This window comes from Elgaria multicarinata, chromosome 11, assembly GCF_023053635.1.
Source record: "Elgaria multicarinata webbii isolate HBS135686 ecotype San Diego chromosome 11, rElgMul1.1.pri, whole genome shotgun sequence".
Classification (NCBI taxonomy): domain Eukaryota; kingdom Metazoa; phylum Chordata; class Lepidosauria; order Squamata; family Anguidae; genus Elgaria; species Elgaria multicarinata.
This window is the reverse complement of record NC_086181.1, coordinates 36,380,180-36,399,509: the sequence shown is the minus strand read 5'-3', so window position 1 is coordinate 36,399,509 and position 19,330 is coordinate 36,380,180. Positions and strand designations below refer to the sequence as shown.

The following is a 19,330-nucleotide window of genomic DNA, read 5'->3' as shown; positions in this document are numbered from 1 at the left end:
GTATTTAATAGTTTTTAAAATTGAATTTTAATGAGTTTTAATCTACTTTAAATTGTTTTGTAAGCCACCTTGAGTGCAATTTTTGTGTGTACAAATATATCAAATAAATAAATAAATAAATAAACTCTACCTGAAACGAGAAAGGTCAAGTTATCTTTAGCATTTCAGATGTTACCACATCCGTTCTGTACCCTACTGCCAACCCATAGGCTTCCAACTCATTTATGATCTCAGGTGGGTCTACTTTAGGATTAGCAACAACAAAGCTGGTTTTGCCTAATATTCTAACACACACTCAGTGATTGTGAGTTGTTGTCACTGTGGATTGTTTATTGAACTCTGGGTTAGCGTGTTGTCTGAACCCAGGGTATTTTCTTTAGGGTGGCTTGTTTTCTGCAGTGTAGCTTATTTTTCTCAAACAAACCACCTTGAGAACCCATGGTTTGCTGTTGGATTGCTCAGGTTGGTTAGCAAGCCACCCTACAGAAAACGTATGAGGGATCCTGGGTTCAGACAACACACTAACCCATGGTTCAACAAACAGCCCATGGTTCAACAACAACCCACACTCAACCACCTGAAGTGGGTTATTGTGTTGTGTGAACAGTCCCAGGCAGCTGAGCCATAAGCAAGCTTACCTAACTGATGTTCCATAGAATTTACAGAAATCCCTTTAGGGCATAATCCTAGTCAATGTGGTCTCAATAATTAGAAGTCCTCCCCATCATCCACTGTAGAGTGGGAGGAACGGTGGAGGTGATCTTCCCCTTCCTGTCCTCCAGCCTGAAATTTTTGCTAGATGGGCTTTATTATTTATTTATTTATTTATTACATTTTTATACCGCCCAATAGCTGAAGCTCTCTGGGCGGTTCACAAAAATTTAAACCACAATAAAACAACCAGCAGGTTAAAAACACAAATACAAAATACAGTATAAAAGCACAACCAGGATAAAACCACGCAGCAAAATTGATATAAGATTAAAATACAGAGTTAGAACTGTAACATTTAAATTAAATTAAAATTAAGTGTTAAAATACTGAGAGAATAAAAAGGTCTTCAGCTGGCGAGGAAAGGAGTACAGTGTAGGCGCCAGGCAGACCTCTCTGGGGAGCTCATTCCACAGCCGGGGTGCCACAGCAGAGAAGGCCCTCCTCCTAGTAGCCACCTGCCTCACTTCCTTTGGCAGGGGCGCACGGAGAAGGGCCCCTGTAGATGATCTTAAGGTCTGGGCAGGTACATATGGGAGGAGGCGTTCCTTCAAATAACCTGGCCTCAAACCATTTAGGGCTTTGAATGTCAATACCAGCACTTTGAATCGGGCCCAGACCTGGACTGGCAGCTAATGAAGTTGTAAAAGGACTGGCGTAATGTGATCTTGATCCAGCCCTCCTCTGCTGGACTACACTTACTTGGTTGCATGGAATTCATCAATGCCTATGGACAGCAGGTGAGTTGTGAAATGCCATGGCAATGTTTCCTATTTCCATCACTGGCCAACCAGCTGCTTCTGCAAAGCTCACAAACAAGGGGTTTTATTTTATTTTTTATTACATTTACATCCTGGCTTTCTTTTTCTTGCAAGGAATGCAGGTTTGCTCACATGGTCCTCTTCCTTCTCTCCATTGTATCATCACAACAACCCTGTGAGGTAGGTTAGGCTGAGAGTCAGTGATTGGCCCAAAGTCACCCAATGGGCTTCATAGCCGAGTGGGGACTAGAACTTGGGACTCCTGAGTTCCAGTCCAAAACTCTAACCACTACACCTCACTGCATAAGAAGATTAGGACATCGTTATGTGGCTAATATTTTTTCTTCTTCTATATCAATACCATTTTAAATGCTTAAGCACTTCAAGGGCATTCAGACACACATGGTTTGCACTTGCAAGAATATGCTTTATTGGGAGAATAGCACACATAAACCATGTAAATAAACAGCCTTGACAGTTCTCAGGTTTCCCTGCATATGAGTAAAGTTAGGAAGGGCTGAACTACTAGCTAGGCAGCGAATAGAAGGGAAGAGATGTGCTCTTCTGTATAATTCCTGCACTGAGCGGGGGGCGGGGTTGGACTATATGTCCTTATAGGACCCTTCGAACTCTACTATTCTATGATTCTAATGGACACTGGGGGGCAGCAGTGAGCACTGAATGAGAAAGTTGGGACTACTATCTCTATATCATCTATCTATCAATCTATCAATCATCTATCTCACGCTTTGGATAACTGACCTGGGCACAGAGATGGGCGTAGAGAGACAAATGAGGTATCACAGAACATAAAAGGTGTGTATGTTTACCAAAACAACATTTTTGCAAATATGCCCCAGATCAGAACAAACTGATAAAAGATAAAATCCTAATTAAAATTAGGTTGTATGGTTGGAAAGCCCTTTGTTATTGGCTGTGGTTGCTCCAGCTCCAGCTCCAGCTCATTACAATAACCCTCTATGTACGCAGATGCATTGCCCATAAGCTCCTTCCCACGTGGAGGAATATTGAATCAATCATTTCATGACGGCAACATCAAACCATCCTTGGTGTGTGGGAATGGACCATCACAGGCAAAGCTTCTACATCTCCTCTTGCAGGTGATCTGGTTCCCACACACGCAGCTGCCAGCAGCATGCTGTGCAGAGAAATCAGGAAATGTACATGCATTTGTGAACAGGAACCCTTGAAACACAATTGGGGTTGATGAACATGCATGTGTGAACCAGGCCTGGGAGTTTATCAGGTTCTAGTAACGCAATAAATGTGCTGCCTTTATACTTCTTCAATGGTACTTTGGTGAAGGTGCTAAAGGTGGCACACAGAAAAGGATTGGTTATTCCTATATGTGTTTATCACGGAGTAGAAATACTTAAAGAACAAAACAGAGGGAAAGAGTGACAGCCAGAAAAGTTTCCATTAGAATCCCACACCCCTTCCTCTCAGTTCTACAATTGTCAGGGTTCCCTGGGGAGAGCAAATGACTGGAAAAGCCTGCAAGGTGAGTAATTTGTAGGATTGAACTAGTCAAGAAAGCGTTAAGCAAACTGGAACTGAATCTTTTGCAAAAAGCAGTGGAGGTTGGTGGCTCCGATGTCAGTGGGGCGGTGAATCTGCTCCAGAGTTCGGTCAGGACTCTAAAGGAGCTATCCAAGGTGCTTCCACACATGGGAGAGATCTTTTAGAGTTTTGACTGGTTCTGGCTGACACCTGGAGTGGATTCACCACCCCAATGACACGGGAGTCTACAGCCTCCACTGCCAAAAGGCCCTGAGATTTCTGTCTTCGGCGAGCGGCGTCACTTCCTGCCTACGGCTGGAGACTGTCCAAGTGAACGGGCAGACCGTTGCTGCAGGCCACGCGAATGCGGCGGCTTAGCTGCTTGCCGTTGTATCTGCAGTTATTAGGAGCAGTTCCGCCGGTGTTGTGGCAGTCAATCATACTGAAGTATTGTGTGCTGTCAAACAAATTACCACTGACGTGGGTCCCTCCAGTACTGCAGACGACCTGGACAGATGCAGCACTACTGTTGATGAAAGTGTTGCGGGGCTTGCAGAAGTGGGGATTCAGGCGTCTCTGCACCATCATCTGGTTGCAGTAGGCATTGAAGTTAGGGGCTTGGCTTCTTGGAAAATTCACGTGCTTGTTCTGAAAAGTTGCCCAGTTCTGTCCTTGACAGGATTGCACCAGCAGAAGCACGAGAAGGATGGCCAGATGCAGCTGTAGGTAGCAGGAGCCCTTGGAGGTTCGCATGATAGCACCTGGGAATCTACAGAGAAGAGGGAGGAATAAGGAAGGAAATGGAAAAGTGATGCCTATTTCTTAAGGATGAAAACGTGAACCAATCTACAGTTCTGCAGAATGGGGTGGTGGAATTCAGGGAAAAAATGCTCCCATTGCCACAACGATGTGAATTCTGATGCTGGGGTTTGTAAGACTATGGCCTCTGCTGGACCACGGGTTAGCCCGGGGTGAACCCTGGGCTCGCCCCTTTGTGTCCAGATGACGCACAGGGGATCCCAGGCTCAGGCAGGGGTCAACCCTCCCTTGCCCTGGGGTAACGGGCTCCAGTTGTAGCCTGGTATTTCCCGCGGCCTCAGGCTGAGCCCGAGACTGCGAGCGTGTAGACTCTACCGCCACTTTTCCCGGCAACTGTAATTACTCACGAGTAGCTGGGAAAAGCGGCGGACGGGGCGCAGCACTCTTCAGGAGCGCTGTGCCCATTGGGGCAGGGGGAGAGATCGTGGCAGGGGGGGAGATCGTGGCGGGGGGGAGATCGTGGAAGGGGGGGAGATCGGGGGCAGTGTGGGGGCAGTGGGGAAACCTTTAACCCCCCCACTTACTTTGGTCGATCATGTGCTCCTGCGCACCCGGCCCTTTAAGAAAAAAATGGCAGATGCGACGGGGTTTTCCTTTAGCCCGTCGCATCTGACGTTTAGACTGGGGTGACAGCCTGCGATACTTGAATCGTCGGCTCGCCCCTCCCCCTGCACAGATTTAAAGTTAGGTCTAGCAAAGGCCTATTTGTCTTTCCAAACGTGCCTAGGATTGCTCCCTGAGAGACTTGTTTACCTCTGGAAAACTGAGTTAAACGACTTCGCCCTTTCCTTTTTTTATTATCTCTAGAACTACCATAAATAGTACACTTATCCAAGAGTGCAATCGTACACATGTCCTTCACCCACATTCTGCTCAGTTGCCCATGGTTGTCCCTCTCTCATCTTCTTTAAGGAAATATTGGGACTGGTGGGTAGAAGATACCACACAACTGCATGATCCTTGAATTCTCCCCCTCTCCACTTTGCCTATCCTACTGCAGTTCAAAGCTATAGTTCCCTCTACCATAAATGGTCACGTGGAAGGAAAGTGACATTTTTATATATCTGGAGGAGCTATCTGTGTGTGAGCCACCATAACTGCAGTATGGACTAGTACAGTCCACGTGCAGGTTTGCCATCATGGCGAACAATAGATCTAACTTTACCCAGTGCAGCATGAACAGTATAAAATATTGGACATACAAGGTCAGAAAAGTCAAACATTAAATACTTTGGCAAACAAACAAATGCTGTCAGATGTCAAACATTAGATTCAGAAGCTTACAATTCTGTAAAGTTTGCCTGCCACATCTGGAAGATGTGGTTTGGGTCTTGCGCAATGTACAGACCCACATTGCTGTTAAATCTGCTTACCAGGAAGGACATGAATATCTTAGTGTCTTGCTTCAAAAGACAAATAGGTTGTTAAGATTCTACTCATCTTGCCCCAGGCTTTGGGATGATAGGAATCTGTGGTTTTCTCCCTTGAAGCACTCAAATCCCAACAAATGTGTGTTGGCCATTCACTCTCCCAACTCTTTATAGAATTCCCTATGGAGTCCATGTTGACCTCAACTCTCGTTAATTTCCAATATTTGGCTAATTTCCAATTGATGCTTCTAAATATGCAGTATACTATAATGTGTACGATTGCCAGTGCAATTTAGGAAATGCCCCAGTATCCTCTTCTGTACGGTTGTCTGAAATATGAAGAGGGGCATAATAGTACCAACCAAAGGCTTGAGCCAAATTTAATATACGTGGAAGGTCACTTGACTGTCAACCTATCTACTCTTGGTCACAAAAGATAAGTAAGACTCCAAAATGATACACCCTTAGCTGAGAGTAAGTGTATCCCATTGAATTCAATACGGCTTACATAATGGAGTCTAATGGCTCCAATTTTGGTGGGTTTTGGTCAGAACCAGCCAGAACTTTAAAGGAGCTGTTCAAGGTACTGAACACTATCACCAAAATGACTTAGTTCTGACTAAAACCCAGAATGGGATCACAGCCCCACCAAACTTGGGGTCTTTCTTCTGAGTGAACACATATAGGGTTGCACAGTAAGTAACTTTACACATATCGGGCTATTTGCATTTGGGTTTTGGCCATTCCCCACCAATTGCCTTCCTCTGCAGTGTATCCTTACAACATCCTCCTCACAAAATGTCACCCCACCCCAGTCTGGTGAGCTCTGTGATACCAACAGCTGCATGACTTGGAGGACATTTGAGCATGCCAAATTCCCTTCAGCTCTACCCTCAGAAGAAAGGGCAGAGGGTCTAATTTCAGTTTGCTCAAAGTGTAAAACAGCAGCTCCAAGGGCAGAACCCAGATTGTGGCTTCCTCCAACTTACCCAAATCCAATCCCGTCTGGAGTGATGGACACCGCTTGCTGCAGAGATAAGATCTCTCTTCCTCTGGTGACTGGCTGAATTAGTCAAGTCAGGAGCAGGGAAAAAGAGGAAGAATATTCAACCGGATGCCAAATAGGGTGTACAGATTTATGAAGAAAGGCCAACGGATATGTTTCAAATCCAACTGAACGTTTGTAATGTTGTAACTGAAAATTACACAATTGGTTGCATGATCCTAAAGCCTATGGCGAACATGCTCTTCTAGTCAGGGAGATACTGAGGAGAAAGGTGTGAACTGAACTGCTAATAATGTTTATTTTCACAGGCTGATTTCTTCAGGTCATACTGTTGTTATTAAACACACAAGGCATGCTGGTTCCCCCCCCACCCCTGGTTTTGTCAGTGAGCTTCATTAAGGGTATTTGGCTGAGGAAAGCTAAAGAACTGCTCAGACCAAGGGAGATTAAAACACTTTCATATTTATCCTTTAAACAGGAGAATTGGATGTGTTCTTTGAGTGACAACAGTGACGGGAGCCCTGGTGAGGGAAACGGATTTTCTCCTGATTTCTTCTGGTACATTTAGCTTAGAGTGATCTCATTTAATCGGATGGGAAGGTGATCTGTCAAGGTCCAGGGCAGAAGGACACCATGACTGAGGGAAAGAACCAGGGTGACTCTATTTTCTATTAAGTGTCCATTTCTCTAGCAGCTCTCTTGAGCTGACTAGCCTTGGGACAGGCCCAGGGGGATGAACAGGAATGAAGGCCTTTGGCCACCTGAAGTGAGGATGGAATCTGGTGTACCCGTTGTGGCAATGGTGGTCTCTGGCTATAAAAAATTAGCTATTTTCTTCCTCTACAGTGTACCCTTAGTTTCCTCTGCCCCCCCCCCAAATCTGGCTACTAGCTCCTGCACCGTTGTTGTGATGAAGATGGAATTTCATCAGGTTCTCCATATATACAAATGACATCTGCTGAAATTCCCTTTTCTAGGCAACTGTTAAAGATACAGGAGCCCTGTCCTCCTTTTCATATGATCACCCTAGGCTATAGCTTTTGTCAACTCTGTGATCTCTGATATTTGTTTCATAGCAATTGGTTCTCCTAAATATGCTCTAATGTGGGGACAAAATGTCTGACTACCAGCCTTGACAACTCTAGAATGTCAACAACTGCATGATTTAGTGGAAGCTTTTGTGAGGCAAATTTCTGTCTGTTCTGCCTTCTGAAGAACCTGGGGAGGGTTCCATGCCCTCAAAGGCTGTGCTTGCTTATTCATGAAGAAAATATTTTTTGTTTCCTCAAGGTGTACAGCAACAGTTTTGGGGGCAGAACCTGGGTTGTATTACTCAAGTTCAGTTCTATCTTGAGTGATGGACAATGCTTTCTGCAGAGACAAATCTATTGATCAAACTTCTATTTGAATTATAATGTACATCTCAGGCTAGTCAGGATCAGGGAAAGGAAAAAGAATGTTCAATCTCTTTCCAAACACAGAGCATAGATTGATGGTGGAAGGGCAGTGGACGTGTCACCAGAGGTGATCATATTTATTTCCATGGGTGGATTTCTGCAGATCATGCTGCTGTTAAAAGCTCTGAAGTAGCCCTCACCAGTTATTTTCTGCTCTGTCTACATTCTTTCACTGAAGGTGTTTGAGTGTATAAAACTAAGGACAGACTCACAACAAGGCAATTTTGAATCATACTTACTTTTGAGAGAAGAGAAATGGATGAACTCTTGTGTATCAGAAGCAACGGGAACCCTTGTAAGGGAAAATGGATTCCTCCTGATCTTCTATGAAACCTTTAGCTCAGAGAGCTCCTATTTATACCCTGGAGACTGCCACGTCCTGGTCCAGATTAGAAGCCTATGATTGGCCATGATTTCTTGCACCCCCTCCTTTTAAAAAACAATCTATTCCAGTAAAGCTGAGAACAGTACCAGCCATGAATTGGGAAATTTCTACTCTTTAACCTTGGACGTAGGTCAAGGGGCTCTTATCGACATACCCACCATGGCCTTCTTCCAACAGTGTAGAAATCATTTCTGTAGAATTCATTTCATTGTGTATTCTTCACATCAAGTGGAGTGAAGCCTTGGGCATGCTCTAAGGTGCACCCCTGTTCCACATGAAACAAGGGTGAAGCCACCATAGCTTTATCTGCCAACCCCACAGAAATCCCACACTGTATGCTAGGCAGGGGAGGGTTCAACTCCCCTCAACAGAGGTCATTTGTATGCATGCAGCACCTGGTGAAATCCCCGCTTCATCACAACAGTTAAAGCTGCAAAAGCCCTGCCCTCTTTAGCTAGGGTGACCCGATACAAAAGAGGGTAGAGTTTCTGCAGCTTTAACTGTTGTGATGAGGAGGGGATTTCCCCAGGTGCTGCATGCATACAAATGACATCCGCTGAACAGGCATCTCCTGTTCATAGGAAGGTAACCTGGGCTTTGTTTATACAAGCTGAACCATCTGGAGGTCCAGAGGGTTCCTACCCCTGCTCTGAATAGTTGACACAGATGAGTCCTTTGGGTAGCAGCAGTGATAGGAGCCCTTGTGTGTGAAAGAGGTTTTGTCCTGGTTTCCTCCGGTGGCTTTAGCTTAGGGCAGAGGTGCAGAATCCAGAGCCTGTGAGCTTAATCTGCTCCTCTGGACTCACCAGTCGGGCCCAAAGTACTGCCTGGGAGATAACAGTAGAGATGTGGGTGGGGGACTCTGCTAGTGTCTTAAAGGGAAGTTGTTCTTCCCAGCATGGGTGGAGTAGCTCCCCACAGCATGTGGTGACCAAACCACTGACTTAGCCCAGGCTGGGAATAGCAGCAACTCTTCCTTCTGGAGCTGAGTTTCTCACCAGAGACGCATCACTTTCATAGGGGTGCCATATACCACAATAACCCAGCCAGACTTGGGAAGAGTGGCTATTCCTCCCATTGCAGACATTGTCCCTTTCTTTGAGCTCTTCTATACGGGGCATTTATTGTGTTCTCCTCATTCCTTACTTGCAGTTATTTATGGCATTTTTTACATGATGTTGTGACCCTCCAGAATCACTTCAATTTGTAACTATCACGTTTGATGAGGTTTTTTTTTTAAAAGAGCAGGTAAAATGTGGTATTATTTGTGAAAGTGTAAAAAATTCCTTTTCCACTTGCATATTCCCACCTAGAGGTCATGTAGCAGAAATGCAGGAAAGGAAGCACTCTTTGTGTAGTGTTGAGATCTCAGTTCTGTGATGAAACAGCAAAAAGCTACAGCGGATTAACAGTGTCATGTAGAAAAGCTCTCTGTGCTTGTCCCAGGATGGAGGAGAAAAAGAGGTAGGGGTTGGCCGCTGTTGACATCCGGCACATGGAGGGCATTGGGGCATCAATTTCACCTTAGAAATATTCTGCACCTCTGGTTTGGAGAGACCCCATTTAAACTGAGAGAGGGCTGATCTGCCAAGCCCTTAATCTTGGGACAGCAGTGTCCCAACGTGCATCACTTTATAATTGCTTACAGGTAAGTGTGTTTGCATTTGAATATCCATCCTCCCAGTTTGGGGAGATTCTTTCAGGGCTGGATCTAAACTTATGGAGGAAAAAAAATACTCATGCGAAGCCGGGAGCCATGCACAGGGCACAGCGCTGCACCCATCAGGGGCAGGAGGGGGGAAATCAATTTTTCTTTTAAAAAAACTCACAGTTCATCGTTCATGTGCTCCTGCACAGCTGGCCCTTTAAAACTAAAAACAAAATGGCGGGCACAACAGCTCTTTTCTTGAGCTCGTCGTGCGTGCATGTAAATGAGGGGAACATCCTGCAATACTCGCATCGCGGGATCTCCCCTCCTCTGTCACAGACTTACCGGTAAGTCTAGCAAAGGCCTATGGCTTTGTAGTGGTGCTGGTGCACTGACAACTGTTGGGGCCCATGTCAAATCTACACCAAGCAGGATATTCCACTATGAAAGTGGTATGAAAGTGGTATATGGTTTGTGTCAATGGGCTCCAACAGTTGTCAGTGCATTTCAATGTTGCTATAAAGCAGTAGTGTGGCTCCTGCCTTTTATATACTGCTTTTATCCCACTTCCATAGTGGAATATCCTGCTTGGTGTAGATGAGCCCATAGACAGTTTAGCGGAGGCAATCAATCAAAGAGCAGAAGCGTTACGTTTATGTTTCTATAACTCAAACTTCACTGTATTTCTTTTTTTACCCTTTGGTTTTTAGCTTCACGTGCTCCCAATGTCCCTCACTCACTATGCCTTAGGCCCCAAGCCCTGTTTGAGAGTCGCGAGCCTGGCCTGGGAGGTGGTGGACTCTCCTTCGCTGGAGGTATCTAAGCAGAGGATGGAAGGCCTCTCGAGGGATGCTGAAGGTTCACCTTGCATTTCAGATCCTGCACTAAGTAAAGGGTTGGACCAGATGATCTCCAAGATTCTAACTCTAAATAATTATGATTCTGTTTCAAGTTAGGAGAAGAGACAGAAGAGGCTGGCCGAGGTGGAAATGCTGAAAGTCTTCAATTTAGGTATATATGGAATGCCCAGGGCCGGATCTACACTATTGCTTTAAAGTGCTTTATAACAGTTTTATAGCGCTTTAAAGCAGTTAAAGCACTTTATAACTGTTATAAAGCGCTTTACAGTAGTCTAGATCCGGTGCAGGTTTTCTCCACCCACCAACACCCACACCCACTTCTTGCTTTGCTTAACATCCAGGCACATAATAAAAAAGTGCTAACCTTAACCGAAATGCATAAAATCGCGGGATGCATAAAACAGCTACAAAAGCCAGGATAAAGGCATAGAAGTGCTAATATTTGCATTTAGAATTTAAAATAATCAAATATTAACTGGACCTACCTAGGCTAATCAGTACTCGGGGCTATTTATAAAACTTGGGGGCTGACTTGAAAATTCCTCAAAATAGGAGTAAAGGGACATCTCTCCCCTTAATATGAAATAGAAAATCCTCCAAGAGACTGAAAGAGTGAAAAACTCTCAAACATTTTATCCTTACGTTTATGTGTGATTACACTGTTGATTCTGTTAATATAAGTGCTCTTTATAATCTGCTTTTATTAGTGTTTTAAACCTTGTTTATTGTTTACACGCTAAACTTTTTTGTTATCAATTGCTTAGCCTGTAGATTTCCAGAGAGCTCAATAACTTGCACACTCATTTGTGACATTTTAGAGCCGAACTGAACATGACATCAAATGCATCATTGCACCTAACATACCAGGAAACAGGGAGGGGGTCTGAGGCATACAGTCAATGGAAACTTTCATTCCAATGCAAATACCGCTAACAGCAGGGGGGAATTATAATGGAAATGGTGGCCCAACTCACCCCCTTGCACAACATCTGCATAAGAAGAAAAGAATATGCAGAAATTGCAATAATGCATTTAAGGTCACATTTAGTTTGGTTCTTAGTTGGCTACAATAAAGTTACTATCCTACTATGGCTTTTAAAAGCATTAAGAACGTGATGATAGCCCTGTTGGATCAAACCAAGGGTCCATCTAGTCCAGCATTCTGTTCACATGGTGGACAACCAGCTGCCCAGGGAAAACCCACAAACAGGACATGAGTACAACAGCATCCTCCCGGACATGTTCCCCAACAACTGGTATATACAGGCTTACTGCCTCTGATACTAAAAGCAGCACATAGCCATCTGGGCTAGTAGCCATTGATAGCCTTACCTTTTTTTAAAGCTATCCAAATTGATGGCCATCAGTTGAAATGGACAGACTTCAGATACATGTACATTTTTAACGAGTTAATGTAATAAATAAATTTATATACAAATGTATAGTTTGAACATGAAAAGCATATGCCCCCTACAGAGACACCCATAAATCAACTATGATTAGCTGCAGCTCTCTATTGGATGTATATTGAACGTTGAATGTGAGAGTAGTGTAGTGGTGTAGTGGCTAAAGTGCTGGACTAGGAGTCACGAGATCCAGGTTCTAGTCCCCACTCAGCCATGGAAACCCACTGAGTGACTTTGCTGAGTGTGAGAGCCAGCTTGACGTAGTGGCTAAAGTGTTGGACTGGGAGTCGGGAGATCCAGTTTCTAGTCCCCACTCGGCCATGAAAACACACTGGGTGGCTTTGGGCCAGTCACAGACTCTCAGCCCAACCTACTTCACATGGTTGTTGTTGTGAGGATAACATGGAGACGAGGATTATGTACACCACCTTGGGTTCCTTGGAGGAAAAAAGGTTAAATATAAATGCAATAAATAAATAAATGGCACTGATCCCAAATTTGCCTCTGTGTTGTTTTTGAAATGAGCCTTTGTCCCCTTGCTTCTCTTGCAAGCATCTCCAGAACATCTGGATCACCATCGTCCAGATGTTGAGCTGGGTGTGCCAGCAGTACAATGTCGATGTCTTTGTACACAGAAGTGTGTGCCATACTGCTCTAGGGACACATCGTGGCGATAGAGCACAAGGAAAGAACACCTAGAGGTCATGATAATGAATGGATTTATTGCAGAGGGGGGAGGAAAGGAAGCCAGCTGCAAACATATTCCAGTGAATACTTTCTGGAAGAAAGAAGAAACGACCTTTGCTAACGTGGAGACACTGATTTAGGACCAGAATTCGGCTAGGCGCTGCACAGAATAAAAGGAAAGGGAGGACATCATAAACAGAGTATGTTATACCATGTCCTGGATGCAGAGGCTGATGATGACCACAGTAGGGTGGCCATATGGAAAGGAGGACAGGGCTCCTGTATCTTTAACAGTGGCACAGAAAAGGGGATTTCAGCCAGTGTCTGAACGCAGCACCTGGTGAAATGCCCTCTTCACCACAACAGTTAAAGCTGCAGGAGCTCTGTCCTTTTTTGCATCTGGTCAGGAGGGCAGGGCTCCTCCAGCTTTAACTGTTGTGATAAAGAGGGCATTTCACCAGGTGCTGCATTCATACAAAGGATACCTACTGAAACCCCCTTTTCTGTGCAACTGTTAAAGAGACAGGAGCCCTGTCCTTCTTTCCATAGGGTCACCCTCATTACAAGGAGCTCTGAGGGAGGATTGGGGAAGGATCAGCCAAGCAAAGCAGAGTAATTTCAGCCGCCACATCTTTCCTCCTTCACATTTCGCCCCGGCTTAGGCATGGGCAATGTAATGGACAGGGAGGCCATTCTTGCAGGTGACCCGGATCTTCTTGATTTCGCTCTTCCCCGTGTAGCGGCAGTAAAGCCCCTTGCGGCCTTCGGCCAGGCGGCAGATGGTGATGGGGAACAGGGTTCTGCTGGTCTGGTTTCCATCCAAGTTCCTCTTTGCTGAATTGCAGATGGCAGTCAGCTGCCGTTCGCTGCTGTGGATGAAGGTGTTGCCACGCTGGCAGTTCAGGTTCCGGCGGCTCATCATCAGGTTGCAGTAGGTGTGGTCGTTCTGGTAGTCTGACTTGGGGCTGTCCAGGTGCCTTTTCAGGAACTCTCTGAAAGAGCTGTCTTGGCTCCCTGGGAGCTGGGGTTCGTCGGAAACGGTGCCTTCGCTCCGTGGGAGCTTGGTGTCACCGGAAGAGGTGCCTTCGCTCCGTGGCAGCAGGGTGGTGGCCATGAGGAAGAGCAAGAGAAGAAAGGCCTGAGGCCGAAGGCCCTTTGGGGACATGACTGGGCCCTTGGAAACTGGGCGTGTATCTCACTGCAAAGGCAAGAAACAACATGAATACTCTCAACTTTCGAAGCAACTCACACACTAGGCACACTGCCTGCCACGTAGGAAGTTACTTTATACAAATTCTGAACTCTGGTCCATTTAATTCAGTATCAACTACACTACACTGTGATTGGAGGGTCCATCATAGCTGCCGCTCCCCAAGGGGAAAAAAAGCGCATTTAAAGGGCTACCCAAAGGTATGGTTCAGAAGCTGCAGCTTGTGCAGAACGCAGCAGCTAGGGTGCCCACTGGGACATCTAGCTCTGCCCACATAAAACCTGTACTAAAAGAACTGCACTGTCTGCCTGTTAGCTCCTGAGCCATTTACAATGTTATGTTATTATCCTATAAAGCCCTAAACAAATTGGGACCAGGATACTTAGCAGACCGCCTTCCCTTATACATGCCCAGATGAGATTTGCGATCATCAGAGGAAGTCCTGCTCATTCTAAGGTGAACAGAATGCCACAATGAAGAACCTCAGTGGTGGGGCCTTCTCAGTAGCGGCACCCACCTTCTGGAAAAACCCTGCCTCATGCGGTTTTGGAGGGGGGGGGAATATAACAGCTTTCAAACACCTCCTGAAAACACATCTTTTTAGACAAACCTTCCCTGGATTATGACTTTTCCTGGTTTCATGTGACTTTTTAAAATAATAATAATAATAATAATAATAATAATAATAATAATAATAATAAAGTTTTAAATTCTGACTTTGTATATTGCAGTTTTAACTATTTTAATAGTGAACTGCCCAGAGAGCCTTAGCTGTTGGGCCGTATAAATATGTAAATAAGAATAAGAATAATATGTTAATTGCATTAAGTTAAGCCATTAAAGAATTCTGCATGACCAAGGCTCGGTCAATGACTCATTCATCCTGGTTTTCGTTTTGGTTCCCCAAGTCACATTGCTTCTCCCTCTCCCTCTCCCTCTCCCTCCCTCCCTCCCTCCCTCCCTCCCTCCCTCCCTCTCTCTCTCTCTCTCTCTCTCTCTCTCTCTCTCTCTCTCTCTCTCTCTCTCGTGTCCCTAGTCTCAAGCTGGAATTTGTGTAGGTTTCCCTGATGCTCTCAGGACACAGCAGAGGGGCCTGCAGTTGAAGCAATCCACTTGACAGGGCTCCCTGGCTTCAGTCTTCTCGGAGGGCCAAATTACTAGTTTCACTCTGTGCCTCCTCTTCTCGGGGAATTGCCAAAGCTTTCAGCCAATTGCTGGTGAGGCGGCCAGCAGTTACAAGTCAATTTTCAGTCCATCATGTAAATTGGGTGAGCCTTGAGTGGGGCCTGCCCCTTGGAGACTGTTGCGTTAGCTAGACCTACCTGAAAGCCTGGGACGGAGGAGTGAAGATCTCACGTTGTGATTAACGTGAGATCCCTCTTCCATTTACACATAAGGTGCAATGACTAGGGTGACCATATGAAAAGGAGAACAGGGCTCCTGTATCTTTAACTGTAATGTAGAAAAGGGAATTTCAGCAGGTGTCAATTGAAGAGGGTGAAATTCTCTCTTCATCAACACAGTTAAAGCTGCAGGAGCCCTGCCTTCTTTTGTATCTGGTCAATCTAGTATAGCTCCTGCAGCTTTAACTGTTGTGATGAAGAGGGAATTTCAGCTGGTGCTGCATGCAGACAAATGACACCTGCTGAAATTCCCTTTTCAGTACAACTGTTAAAGATTCATTAGCCCTGTCCTCCTTTCCATAGCGTCACCCTAAATGCTATATCCTGCTTGCTGTAGACTTTGCCAAGGTCTGATCCTTACTCTGCCCCCCCAACCTATCTGCACGAGTCTCCTAGTCCCTCTTTTGCTCCCCAAGCTTACTTGGCAGGGCCGGCGCTGCCATAGAGGCAGCTCAGGTGGCGGCCTAGAACGCCAAGCAAAGGAGGGTGCGGAACGGCGCACCCGGAAGCCGCTCTCCTAGAGCAGCTTCCGGGTGTGCTGTTCCAAAGCCGCCGCCCCGGCCGCCACCCCAACCCCAGCGTCCTGTCTTCGAAGCCAGCACCCGGCCGGAAGCTGCTCCTGGATTCGAAGCCAGGATGCTGGGGTTGGGGGCAGGGGCTTCAGAACGGCGTGCCTGGAAGCCACTTCTGGGCGTGGCATTCTGAAGCCACCGCCCCGCCCCCCAACCCCAGCATCCTGGCTTTGAAGCCAGGAGCAGGAGCAGGCGCAGGGGGCGGGGTTTGGGGGCAGTACAGCACGCCCGGGCTCACCATTCTGAAGCCACCACCACGCCCCCCCAACCCCAGAGTCCTGGCTTCGAAGCCAGGAGCGGGTGGTGGGTTCAGTACGGTGTGCCTGCCTAGGGCGCAAAATAGTCTGGCGCTGGCCCTGCTCCTTGGTCCTCTCTCCCACCATCAATGCTCCTCCAAACCCAACCATCCTTTTGTTGCCACGTATTTAGCTGGCTGATTTTGTTCCAGGAAGCAGGAAAGGTGATGGGATGGACCTCTTTCTTCCTTAATATTCCTGCTGCCCTGTCAAGAAGAAGACCTGAGAAGTGATGGTTATCCGTGGGCTACCGCAAATGCCAGTTGCCTTCGGGACTGCTGCATTTCTGGGGTCATAGAATCATAGAATCATAGAATAGCAGAGTTGGAAGGGGCCTACAAGGCCATCGAGTCCAACCCCCTGCTCAATGCAGGAATCCACTCTAAAGCATCCCTGACAGATGGTTGTCCAGCTGCCTCTTGAATGCCTCTAGTGTGGGAGAGCCCACAACCTCACCAGGCAACTGATTCCATCGTCGCACTGCTCTAACAGTTAGGAAGTTTTTCCTGATGTCCAGCCGGAATCTGGCTTCCTTTAACTTGAGCCCGTTATTCTGTGTCCTGCACTCTGGGAGGATCGAGAAGAGATCCTGGCCCTCCTCTGTGTGACAACCTTTTAAGTATTTGAAGAGTGCTATCATGTCTCCGCTCAATCTTCTCTTCTCCAGGCTAAACATGCCCAGTTCTTTCAGTCTCTCTTCATAGGGCTTTGTTTCTAGACCTCTGATCATCCTGGTTGCCCTCTTCTGAACACGCTCCAGCTTGTCTGCATCCTTCTTGAATTGTGGAGCCCAGAACTGGACACAATATTCTAGATGAGGCCTAACCAGGGCCGAATAGAGAGGAACCAGTACCTCACGTGATTTGGAAGCTATACTTCTATTAATGCAGCCCAAAATAGCATTTGCCTTTCTTGCAGCCATATCGCACTGTTGGCTCATATTCAGCTTGTGATCTACAATTCCAAGATCTTTCTCGTTTGTAGTATTGCTGAGCCAAGTGTCCCCCATCTTGTAACTGTGCATTTGGTTTCTATTCCCTAAATGTAGAACTTGGCATTTATCCCTATTAAATTTCATTCTGTTGTTTTCAGCCCAGCACTCCAGCCTATCAAGATCACTTTGAAGTTTGTTTCTGTCTTCCAGGGTATTAGCTATCCCATCCAATTTGGTGTCATCTGCAAATTTGATCAGCGTTCCCTGCACCTCCTCGTCCAAATCATTAATAAAAATGTTGAAGAGCACTGGTCCCAGGACTGAGCCCTGCGGCACCCCTCTCGTTGCCTCTCCCCAGTTTGAGACGGTTCCATTGATAAGTACTCTTTGACTCCGATTCTGTAGCCAGCTGTGGATCCACCTAATAGTTGTTCCATCTAGCCCACTTTTAGCTAGTTTGTTAATCAGAATGTCATGTGGTACTTTGTCAAAAGCTTTGCTGAAGTCAAGATATATGACATCCACAGCATTCCCACATTGGGTCTGCTTGGTGTACTCCATAGCAACATGCAATGAGTAGGGGGTGAGATCTCCCTCCCATCATGCCTCCTGTCTGCTTGCCACTGCCCAAGCCACAGAAACAGCCAGGGAAGGACATGTGAGAGAAACAGGGAAATGGTGTCTGTTTCTTGGAGGATTATTGGTGGGTGGGTGGAGGTTTGGGAGTTTAGGGGCTGGCTGGGTAGAACAGAGGGAATTGGAACTGGCTGGGTGAAAGAGGGGAAAGAGTTTAATTCCTCCCTGGCTTGAATTAAATCCGAGCCAGAGAAGAACATGTGGTTATAATACAAACCTCATATCTAGGGTGACCCTATGAAAAGAAGGACAGGGCTCCTGGATCTTTAACAGTTGCATAGAAAAGGGGATTTCAACCGTAGGCCTGCAGCATCTGGTGAAATTCCCTCTTCATCACAACAGTGAAAGCTGCAGGAGCCCTGTCCTCCTTTTCATCTGGTCACCCTATCATATCTGAGATGAGCATTAGGAGGTCCTCATGTTTCCAAGCCAGCAAATTTAAGTTTTGCTAATGTCTCCAGTTATTGTAGCCTCTGAGTGTTGTTCATGAACAGAACCTAAGAGTTCTGTCTACCAGTTCATATGTAAATCTAAACCTAGTGGACTACCTCAATGAAGGAGGGGACATGGCTCAGTGGTAGAGCATCTGCTTTGCATGCAGAAGGTCCCAGGTTCAATCCCCGGCATTGGCAGGTAAGGCTGGAAAATATTCCTGCCTGGAGAGCCGCTGGAGTTAGTGTTGACAATATTGGGCTAAATGGACCAATGGCCTGCCTGAAACCCTGGAGTGGCATTGCGGCCAGTCAGTGTCGACAATATTGGGTTGAGCAAGATGAAACAATGGTTTGACTCAGTAACTTCCTAGGTTCCTACCACACAGGCCATTTCTACACCTGCCTTTCTTCCAGGGATCGTCCCAGGATCATTCCTGTGCATGCAAATGACACACAGGGTGAGGTGATCCTATGGAAAGGAGGACAGGTCTCCTGTATCTTTAACAGTTGAATTGAAAAGGGAATTTCAGCAGCTGTCATTTGTATATATGGGGAACCTGGTGAAATTCCCTCTTCATCACAACAGTTAAAGCTGCAGGTGCCCTGACCTCTTTTAAATCTGGTCACTCTAGTATAGCTCCTGCAGCTTTAACTGTTGTGATGAAGAGGGAAATTCACCAGGTTCTCCATATATACAAATGCCACCTGCTGAAATTCCCTTTTCTATGCAACTGTTAAAGATACAGGAGCCCTGTCCTCCTTTTCATATGGTCACCCTAACACAGGGGATCCCGGGAGCAGGCAGAGACCATCTCTCCATTTTCCTGAGATAATCCTTAGGTTTAGACAAGGCCACAGACACACCCATTCCATCCATAAACACTCTATGACACTAATGGTGCAACCGCCTTGGAAAATGGACGTGATCCATGACGCTGAACTCACCAAATATTCTTTATCTTTTCTGTCAGGGTTCTTCTTAGAAGAATGGATCCCACTATCAGCAGAGGGGAGGATGCCAGCTGGATGATCTTCCTCCTTTCAGGGTTCCAGCTATATATCTCTTGTCCGTGCTCAGTGCAAGCCTGTGGTTGTATGAAGAAGTTTCGTCCTTCCAGTGAGTTTCCTATTTGGGTAACCTTCTGTTTGAGTAACTCTGCTATAACAACACTGGGTGGGCAAAATAAAAGCACCCTGTGAAATGAAAAAAACGT

The 19,330-nt window shown here is 46.1% G+C and overlaps 2 protein-coding genes across 2 annotated transcripts in view; one reads left to right on the top strand and one right to left on the bottom strand.

The window, feature by feature from the left end:
• The first annotated feature begins 3,721 nt into the window (after positions 1-3,721).
• The window catches only part of SLC39A2 (solute carrier family 39 member 2), a 378,852-nt gene continuing 363,243 nt past the window's right edge, over positions 3,722-19,330 (top strand). Inside the window, exon 1 of the mRNA XM_063137951.1 lies at positions 3,722-3,738. The gene's annotated coding sequence lies outside the window, so the exon portion shown is untranslated. The remainder of the gene's footprint in view (positions 3,739-19,330) is intronic.
• On the bottom strand, positions 13,078-19,183 carry LOC134406457 (ribonuclease-like). The gene is made up of 2 exons (XM_063137889.1): positions 19,062-19,183; positions 13,078-13,829 (listed from the first exon to the last, which is right to left on the bottom strand). The coding sequence occupies exon 2, from the start codon at positions 13,794-13,796 to the stop codon at positions 13,290-13,292; it is 507 nt and encodes a 168-aa protein (XP_062993959.1). The 5' UTR covers positions 13,797-13,829; positions 19,062-19,183; the 3' UTR covers positions 13,078-13,289.